The sequence below is a fragment of the Tribolium madens genome, unplaced genomic scaffold, assembly GCF_015345945.1.
Source record: "Tribolium madens isolate multiple individuals breed KSU strain unplaced genomic scaffold, Tmad_KSU_1.1 Scaffold_7;HRSCAF=85;Tcas5.2_LG10, whole genome shotgun sequence".
Classification (NCBI taxonomy): Eukaryota; Metazoa; Arthropoda; class Insecta; order Coleoptera; family Tenebrionidae; genus Tribolium; species Tribolium madens.
The window spans coordinates 293,280-303,857 of record NW_025401050.1 but is presented as its reverse complement, the minus strand read 5'-3'; the positions used below and the strand labels follow the sequence as shown (position 1 = coordinate 303,857).

General features: G+C 31.6%; 1 protein-coding gene across 1 annotated transcript; it reads left to right on the top strand.

Moving 5' to 3' along the window:
* Positions 1-8,824: 8,824 nt before the first annotated feature.
* Positions 8,825-9,572, top strand: LOC123010077. The gene is made up of 2 exons (XM_044406752.1): positions 8,825-9,277; positions 9,325-9,572. Exons 1-2 carry the CDS (start codon positions 9,006-9,008, stop codon positions 9,380-9,382), a joined length of 330 nt encoding a protein of 109 aa, XP_044262687.1. The 5' UTR covers positions 8,825-9,005; the 3' UTR covers positions 9,383-9,572.
* Positions 9,573-10,578: the final 1,006 nt, after the last annotated feature.

The following is a 10,578-nucleotide window of genomic DNA, read 5'->3' as shown; positions in this document are numbered from 1 at the left end:
AAAACTTTTAAGTTATCACAAAATTCCGTCAACATCCCGCCAAAACGTAGCTGCGCTGTCGTCTAAGCAATGTGCCAAAATTAGGAAAAGAGACATCTGGCACATCAACTGTAAACTATTCAAATGGGGAAAACATTAAGGTTTTAGTAGCATCTATTGGCGGCTGATTTTCTCCTATACCTAATCAAATAATAATGCTAACCTTGCTTTTTCCCAACTTTTTCTATACTAAAGGACTTAGCCATGGAGTGGTCTATAAAAATATAAATCGTGTTATAAGACCCAAATTTTGGGTGAACTATAGATATACGAGTACAATGTAGAGCTTGTTCCAAATCTGGTAGCGAACTGACATTGTCAAAAATGACTGAATTTTGACACTAAACATATGTTTAGTATTAAAAAAATATTGTTTATATAGCTTGTTCCAAATCTGGTGGCGAACTGACGTTGTCAAAAATGACTGAATTTTGACACTAAACATATGTTTACTATTAAAAAAAATATTGTTCATAGGCGTCGTATGAAATAATATTTCAAAACCACTGTTATCCTTTAAAAAATTATAATAAGTAAGTTCTCGTACATAAGATGAAGAATAATGAACAAATTATTAAATTGTTAACGCATGAAAAGAATTTTCAAAAATGATATTCCTGACAATCTTTGCCTTCAAAATTTTTAAAGAAAAAAAGTACGCCCATGTATTTTTTTATCTTAAGCAAGTGGGCGCATTCCAAGTGTCTTTTCTGTCACTGTCAGTTCGCCACCAGATGTGGAATAAGCTCTAGGCGTGGTATGAAATAATATTTCAAAACCACTGTTATTCTTTAAAAAATTATAATAAGTAGTTACACATACATAAGATGAAGAATGATGAACAAATTATTAAATTGTTAACGCATGGAAAGAATTTTCAAAAACGATGTTTCTAACAATCCTTGTCTACAAAATTTTTAGAGAAAAAAATTACGCCCATGTATTTTTTTATCTTAACCAAGTTGGCGCACACCAAGTGTCTTTTCTGTCACTGTCAGTTCGCCACCAGACATGGAATAAGCTCTACCTACATATACTGCGTTTCAAAATGATTGACATCTTGGTAGGTCGTGGAAAATTAGATTTAAGGTGGCAACATTTGTACTTTGAGAGTTCTAGGATGTTCATTTTTGTACAATTGCACCCACTTAGGTTGAAGATACGTCAATTTCAAAATTTGTGACAATTGTCGCTTTTACTTGATTTTGTGCTTTTCCTCTCCTATTGTCTCTTCTGTTCCACGTTTATTCCTTGTAGAAAACCTGTCTTTTCTAAGGCAAATTTTTCTGGATAATTGTTTTTACTAAGCGAAATTTTGAGATCAACAAAGCCAGGAGAACCTTTACCTCATCTCACTCAAAGAAAACAAGAAGCAGGTTGCCGTTGTTTTCATTGTAGTTTTAACAATTTTTCAATGTAGTATTGTAGTTTTAACGATTTTGTAAACCAGTGGTAAGGCACAGTGGCACAAATATTAATCTGTTTTAGCCTACTTCTGTGAACTGATACTTCTTTTCTTTTTATTAAAATTGTACAGTTAACCGGTGAATTCATTTTTGTAATTTGTATAAGGACCGCTATAATTTGGCGTGAGTTTCTTTGCTTTACATTTTGCTGTGAGTTCGTTTATTGGAAAAACCTTATCTCTTATGTTAAAACATTTCTGTTGAATTATCTTCATCAGAAAAATATTTGGTACCAGTGGAAGTAGAAACTGCACTGTCAACATTGAAAGTAGTTTCCTCATGACTGCCCATGTGTTTGCGTAAAGATGTGATTGTAGAAAATATCCTAGGACATTATTCATATGCACAAGGATATAACAGTGTATCAACATTATAAACAGAGAAGTGGAAAAAATAATCCTGAAAGCTTAAAATCCTGTCACAAATCTTTCATTTCATGGTGAAGTAAATAATGTAAAAACAAAAGTGGGTACAAAAATTATTAAAAATGCACACTATTCTAACACTTCTAACATCGGTTTTTGTCTTGCAAAATATCAGAGTAAGTAGTATTCACTGCATTAAAATTTATATCTGACTCAGTTTCCAAACCTTAAATTTTAGTTTGTATATATGTCCAAATTTGAACTGATTCTGGTTGATATTTAGCATTGAATACAAAAAACCATTTAAAACAAAAATCTACTGCTTTCATTGGTGTTTCCAATTCACAAATAACTGTGTTAATTTTTACAATAGCTTTAGGTTGTTCTAAATGTCAATAAAATACACATAAGGTTGTGTGCTTTGTAATAACCGTGATCGTGCCTCTATTTGCTCGAAAACAACGTTGACGTCCTCATGCTAAATATGAATCTATAAATTTCCAGAAGATGCAAAAAACTACCACTCACCTTTATATGAGTAACAAAATTATTTTGTATTTCAATTTTAGAAAATTTGTAAACATTGGATCCGTTCTTCTATTATTATATTATATTATAAAAAGCCTAATAACTTTTCGTCTTATTATAAAGTATGTATGGTTAATTTATAATACGACTGAAACAAACCTGCGTCACAGATTAACTTTAAAAAGTTAATAAGTGCCCCAAATTTTAATTCCACAACAGTAGGTTCGATGAAATTGTTAAGAAAATTTATGTGTTTTCTTGAAATATGTTTTATATTCATTAAAAACTTATAACATTTGACTTTTTTTTTTAAATAGATTATCTGACTTCAATAGCAATTAGTATCTTATAATAATAGTATATTAAAGTACAAGTTGCAGAAGGTATTCAATCACAAATTTGAAATTCCGAAACGAGCCGCGTATCGGCGAGCTGAGCAACAAATGAGTGCTTGAAGAACCTTCTGCAACAAGTGCTTTATACTATTTCTTCCATTTTGCCGCTTTATATCATTTTATAAATTAAAAGACGAAAATTAAAAATAATTTTTTTTTGAGAATATTGCGACGGTTGGTGACATTTATGTGGAATAATTTTAGGCGGCTGTGAAAAATAAAAATTATTCCGTTCCATTTTTATTGTTACAAATTTAACCAGGTGATAGAATATTCAATTTTAAGATAAAAGTTTCCTATAAACATATATCGAAAAATTTTATATAAGGGAGCCACATCCCCTGAAAGGGGTGCATTTTTTAATTGATTTTTTCCAATATTTCAGAAATCATCGTGAATAAAATTACAAAATTTAGTACCACTGATAACTTTTATACACCCAAATGTATTCAAAAATAAAATGTCGAAATTTTTACTTAGGGGCGTCTTAAATGGGGGGTTTAGGGTAATAAGTACCCTAACTATTTTGGCGGTTGGTTTTTGCCACTTTCAACCACAAAATTCTAAATTTCATAGTTTTTCACAAAAAAGAGGTCTCTTGCCTTTTTTCGATAAAACTTACCGTTTTTGAGTAAAATCAATTTACAATTTGTCTTACAGACCATAAAGAGAATAAAAAGTAAAAATTCAATTTGTATCACCATTTAAGAAACCCGTGATTAAAAATTTCGACAACTGATCTTTAGATTCGTTCAGGTGTTTAAAAGTAATCAGCTGTACCAACTCTTGTAATTTTATCTATTCTGAGATAGTGGGAAAACCCCATGAAAAACGCATCTCTTTCAGGGGGTGTAGCTTCACTTACGTAACATTTTTTGATACATGTCCATAGGAAACTTTTGTCTTAAAATTGAATGTTCTATCACCTGTTCAAGTTTGTAACAATAAAAACGGAACACCCTGTATATTTATCCCAAAGTTTACCGTGGGCAGATATTGGGCGTCTATTGCAGTCGCGTTTGGGTGTATTATTGTAAGAAGACTCCTGTTCCTCTTTAAAAAATGATGCATATTTCACGAGATACCTTAATAAACTTTACTCGTCGAATTCTAGAAAAAAAATAGCTTCTGCTTGGTATACATAGCACAATATTAAAATGGACAATTTTTATCAGTGTCAAGTTCTTTACTGATTATTAATTTCACAAGAAGTCTTCTTTTTAGTTCTCCATGAAAAAAATAATGGATTACTTTTCCTTCATTAGAACTACTAAGAAAATTTAAAAGGTCACACAATTTTTAGCGTTAGATATAGTTAAGTATATTGATAAGTTACTCTTGGCTGGGTCGTCGTAATATTTTGTGTGGGAGTCGGTGTAGATCTTGAAGTACCTGCTACAAATATCTGGTCTAAACAGCAACTTGATGAACTTACAACGTCTGAGAAAATTGACTCTGTTGTAGGTGTTTTAGAAAACATAATTTCACAGTTCTAAAAATGAAAAAATCTTGATCGTTGTCTTCCATAATGAAAAGTAATATTAAAAAAAAAATGTAACGTGTTCAGAACTTGATTAAAGATATGAACAAAGTGTCAATTTTTGCTCTTTACTCTTGCCATCAGCACACATATTAATCCTGATTTTGTTAAACAAATTTTACAGTTAGTAGATTTTAATTGTCAAGATCGAATCTTGAACACATTGAATTGAAAAAAAAAAATTGTATTATTATAGTAACACAGGGTGACAAAAAGAAAGTCATGTCGTGACAACTTGACAAATTATATATCATTTTGTTCATATCAGGGAGCCAAATCAAATGCACTAAAAAAAATTTCAAAAAGTCCACACACTTTGAAGTAAATAATTCTTTTCTAATTTAAATGAATTTAAAATAGGGGAGACCTGTGTCAATTGTAACAATATTTATATATTAATTTTTTTTGTGATTAATTAATATTATTAAACAAGATGTGTAAAAAAGATACCTACTTTCCATGATTCTTCTAGAATACAAGGGGATAGTCCGATTTCGTAGAGTTAAGTTTATTTTGCCTTAATAAATTATAATCTTTCTCAATGTCAGCCGTTACTATTGACACCGCACTGGTGTCAAATGTAACGCTGAATGTGTCAATTGTGACATCGGCGAAAAAAGGGTTCTAAGGGTAGGTTATTGCTATTTAAGATTTTTAAGTAATGTGTATAACAGTATTATTTATTATAAACATTATAAGAACCATAAAATTAACAAACCTTCAACAAAATAATGAAAATAATAATAATAATTTTTAGTTGCAGCTCATTTTAATCAAATTAGTCTGATAAACAATTATGGCAGACAAATAATGCATCATTATTAGCACAGGAACTGTGGGCCCATTGTTTGCACCCCCTACACTGAAGCCAATCTTCTTTGCTCTGATGGTGAAGTTCACAACATACTAGACAGATACCATCATCATCCTCGGAAGACTGTTCTGACTTTTCATTCACGATTTTAGCCTTCTTTGTGTTTTTTGCCGTTTGTCTTTTTCTTGATATTCTTTCTCTTTTTCTCAGTTCCTTTATTTTGTAGAAGATTCTTCTTGGCAGAAGCCACCTTTCTATTTTTGTATCTTTCCTCCAAAATCTTCTTCTCTGGCGTGTCTGAAAGCACTGCTGTTTTTCCTTTTTGTCTTCCCGTTGTTTTTGGTTTAGTAAAATTTGCCTTTGGCAAAGGTCGAAAATCTTCTGGAGAACATACACATTTTATTGGTGGTGGGGGCGGAACTATATTTTCAGGAACAGGTAGAGGCGTTGCATTATTTCTTGAGGGTCGTCCATGAAATCATTTCTTGGTTGGTGTACCTCAACCGTATTTTTTTCCATTGGTCTATCGGTGACATTACAAGGCACGAATTCATTATCAGTAAATATATTACGATTGAAAGGTCATATTCCAGTGCATTGAAAACCTGAAGTTATATTTTTTGGAGTCATACTTAGCAGAAAAGCCACTCTCACCAATGCTGGAATATTATAAATAGTCATCCGTTTACTTGGGTTAGTTTTCATCCAAAAACAATACGGCTGGAGCCGATTGTAACAGTGTTACAAACGACACCTTGAGAGATGTTACATTCGACACCAGCAGCTCTTTAACTGTTTGCGTGGAAAAAGTTTCAACTTAACCTCAAATTTAGGGCAAACAAACTGTAGTGAATTATAGCCTAAAAGGCGCTTGTTACGGCTAAATAGTCAATTCTAACGCTCTCATAACTATAAGGACATAATTACAGATCTAACGAACAGTGAATTATTTACTTTTTAGATCACAAAACACACTTCCTCCACCACAGACGAAACGTTTCAAAGTTGTGAAATTCAAGTTGCGCAAATGAACTAGCTTATAATAACCGACTCTAGTGGCACAGTAGTTTGTCTGTAACTTAACAGATGGAAGCACAATTTCGAATGTTACATTTGGCCCCTGTTACATTTGATACCGGTCTCCCCTACTTTAGCTTCATAAAATCATTACTCAATAACTATTCGTGTGCAACTGTTATCACAACGACTACTGCCTACAAACTAACTGATGCTAATCGTAGAATGTACCAACAAAATAAATCAGGTGACACTCAAAAGTGATGAGAAAGCATTTGCTGAGAACATTTTCAAAAAAAAGTTTAGAAAGCTAGAACAAAGTGAACACGTCGAAATCTGCAAGAAAGTGATTTGACTTTAAAAACATTTGTCCTTATTTTTAAGGTTAGTGCCTTAAACTTCTAGATCCTCTTGGCTTTGATCGCTGGTCATTTTTATATCAAAGAAACTCTTTATTTGCTTTAATTAGTACACAGGTACTCTTTGCTTATTTTAAGTAAACAAACAGTTTTTGTTTATTCTATGTAGAACAAGGAAAGTGCAATTGACCATTTTTAAGCAAAAGAAGTCTTAAAACAAATATTGTTATAAAAATACAATTTTAAGTAAGATTAACAAGCATTTCTCCTATATGGCACAATGCTTGATTAGCAAACCTTAACTTCAAAAAATCATATTTTAAAAACTACTCGGTATATTATTTTAAAAATTTGGATTCTTACTAATAAAAAGATGCTCTACACGATGGTGACAAAGAAAAAAAATTACTCGTAGGGTTTTTCTTAGATTACTTCGATTTACTTCGAACTTCTTCGAACACTGTTCGAAGAAAAGTTTGTCAATATTCAATTTCAAATTGCATATCATTCTAAAGGGCAAGTCCATCCCTTTAGAATGGTCTTTATTTGAAGGAAATCGGCCTAATAGTTATTGAGTAATGATTTTTTAAAGTTAAAGTATTTTAAATTCATTTAAATTAGAAAAAAATATTTAGTTCAAAGTGTGTGGACTTTTTTAAATTTTTTTAGTGCATTTGATTTGTCTCACTGAGACCAACAAAATGATATAAAATTTGTCACGTTGTCATGACATGACTTTTTTTATCGCCCTGTGTAATAATACTAATAATTATACAAATATGAAAAATTCTTCCACCGTTGGATCAATTTTCTGCGAACGCCTAGTTTTGGAGCTAGTTTCGTGAAATCTGCTTCCTGAAGCAATTTAAATGCGTCAATGTCTATACCATTTTCTAGAAAAAATATATTTACATTAATAAGTAATTCGCATTTCTCACAGAAAATTAATAAATTTATGAAAATTGTTTGCATTCATTTTGAAATTGTGGAGTTTTCATTTATGTAGGGGTCGAATGCTAATTGCTGCATTGCTACAAAAAATCATACCGAATCAGTGTTGTTCCTAGGGTGGGTCTATTTCGTTTCTTTCGAAACTGAATGCGAGGTTGGTATTGTACTGCTTTGACCTTGATTATACTGCACTGCCATCTTTTTCATATAAATATATGGTCAAATTTAATGAACAAAATGTTTCACAAAGGTTGATTTAAATTTTAAGTTAGAGAAAATTATAGAAATTAAAGTATACAGCCGATCTTACACATATGATAAGTTTAAATTTGAATCTAATAGACGGCGCTTGGTACACCCTATTTATGTAATTTCAAAAAAAAAACAGACATTTTGCTGAAGCAAGGGGCCGTATAAGAGAAATTTCTCTTAATAATCAAGGAGGCCGTGTATTCAAGAAAAATACTTTCGTATTTTTGTAAATTTATTTGGAAACATGTTTCTATAAAAAATATTAATCAAACAGTCTTCTCATTAACAGTAAAAAAATAAAAATAATTCTGTGGTAATTAATCTCATTAAAAATAATACACACTGTTCAAAAATGGTTATTAATCAAGTTACCTATGAAATTTCAACGTGTCGCTTAATTTAAATTTTTAAATTGTGAATGCTGTCATTAATGATAGATCTGTCAAAAATAATGCAAACAGGCTTCGAATCTAAAAACGACAGAATACACAAAATTACGGAAATATAAAGCACAAATGAAAATAACGTGAAACAACTTTGCCGTAAAATAGGAAAATTGAGTAAAAAGCTATTCCAAAGATTTGACAGACATGACAGTACTCAGAAACTACAATAGTCATTTGGGTGAATCGGCATGAAGTCCGCATAGTCGACTTGATGAACAACTATTTTTGAACAGTCGGGGACGACGCCAGTATTTTTTTTCTGGGTGGGCACAAATAGCTCAAAATTAATTAAGGTGGGCACTTCAAATTTATTTTTATGAAAAAAAGGTGTATTATAAAAACATAGTATATCATTATAGATAGTACATTCCACATCACAACATGTGGAACATGTAATAATATACCGGGTCACACTTTACACTCTCCCTAAGGAAAAAAGAATGTTAAACTATGGTAATTCAACACTTAATTCAAAAATCAAGTGTTGAATTACCATACAGGGCTACTCACAGGAAAGTTACTTTGAAAATTAATTAGTTTGCAACCTAAAATACCTGTAGCGTATGTAACTGGATATAATATTTTATTTAAATTAATTCAGTAATCAATGTGAGCTGGATGAAAATTAGTAGGTTGTCAAGAGCGTCAAAATGACTAGTAATTGATTTATTCAATAAATTTAAAAAAGCAAATGCAAATATTAACAAAATACACCAGCCTCATTAGTGCAGGAGTTGTTCTAAATGTACTGCTCGTGCAGCTGGCGTGACTGCTTTTGGTTACGGAACCTCCAAAAAGACCCCTAAAAACACGAAAGCGCTAAAAACGCTCTCATGAAACTAAAAGAAGATCATGAGTCTTCGGAAATTCTAATTTTAGAACAAGCATCCTCACCTTATGTTGATAATGTTTTTAGAAATGTCGTCAGCGAATTGAACGAATACGCAGTCAAATATGTCGCAAAGTATCCAAATTATGATTTTCTCACGGTTTCGGTAAACGGCCACTTTTTCTTTAAATGTTCTTTTATGGATAAAAAAAGCATAGGGAAAGGGATGAATAAGAAAGACGCCAAGCAGGATGCTGCAAGACAAATGTTGGAATTGTAAGTTTTGATGTAGTTTTTGTATATATTTTAAAAGTAATTCTAAGGGTTAAGAAAAATGATCCAGTTTTACGAAAAAACAACAATTACAATAAACAATTATAGAAAAGTATAATCGACTCACATTAAATGGAACAAAGGTTACTTTGTCAAAAACGAGTCAGATTCTTGAACCAAGTTCTGGCATCACTTTGGTAAGAATAGGATTTTGTAACATTTTATCATCTGTCAGGTATTTAGGCCGACGAAGAAACTATTGAGAGTCTTCAAAATAAACTGAGATTACACAACATTTGCTACACATTAAAGTAATTCCAAAAGGAACCTTGTATTATGTATGTTCAAATTAACGATACCGATTTGTATTTTATGCATATGGGTAAAAACCGGGAAGAAACGACAAAAAATGTTCTTCAGGAAGTACTAAATATTAAGAAGAGTGGGTGTTCTCTTACCACGAATGACCTTTTGAGATTTAATTAATGTTTAACGCCTTGATAAAGATAAAGACAGAGTTAAAATAAAATGAGTTGCATTTTTTAGCATGGAGGAATAAATTGACTATTTAATCCTAAAAGATTTTTAGCTAGATACAGTATTTATTTATTGAATTATTAGGTATTCGTTTAGATTAAAGTCTGTCTATATTTGCTTGAATTTTATAGTGCAATAGAGGTTTTTAGCGATAAAGAAACCCCAACCTCCTCAATTGTAAAGGTTTGTTTCTTCTGAGGTTGTTTCAACGGCCAGCTGGTCGCTTTAATATAGAAAAATTCTTTTAATTTTACCCGATTGTCATAAAACTTTGGTGTCTCTCTCGCTCTTCAGGTAAGTAGATGGGAGCAAGTAAGATAAACGTTATGCCGCTCTCTGGTCCCACAAGTGGTATGTTGTCTTTCTCGCACTTAGGTCGTTTAAAAAAGACAAGAAACTCCAGCACGCCTACCTACTTCACTCACCCAAAACATAACAGTTGAGAAATTTTATTTACAAAAGAAATATAACTACTATGTATTTAGTAATTTACAATATTTTACTATTTAACCCACATGTTACTATCACTTTCACTATCTGTGTCGTCAATGTCACTGAAATCGCTACCACTTACTTCATCTGAATTTACCCTAATTACAATTTCTTTTTGAACACTTCGAGACAAATTTGGTTTTTTATATCTTGTTGTATTAATTTGTCGCAATGGTTGACTGTATTGTTCCAAACTTTTTGTGTCACATTATCTAAAGCCTTTTGACACATTTGTAGGATAGATTCATCTGAAGAGTCAGGTTTCCCGATGTGTT

Bases quoted from the DNA above. Each gene is read 5' to 3' on its own strand.
- LOC123010077 (XM_044406752.1), top strand. From the start codon at position 9,006: ATGAAACTAAAAGAAGATCATGAGTCTTCGGAAATTCTAATTTTAGAA. The intron at 9,278-9,324 runs GTAAGTTTTGAT...AGTAATTCTAAG, and splicing joins GCAAGACAAATGTTGGAATT to GGTTAAGAAAAATGATCCAG.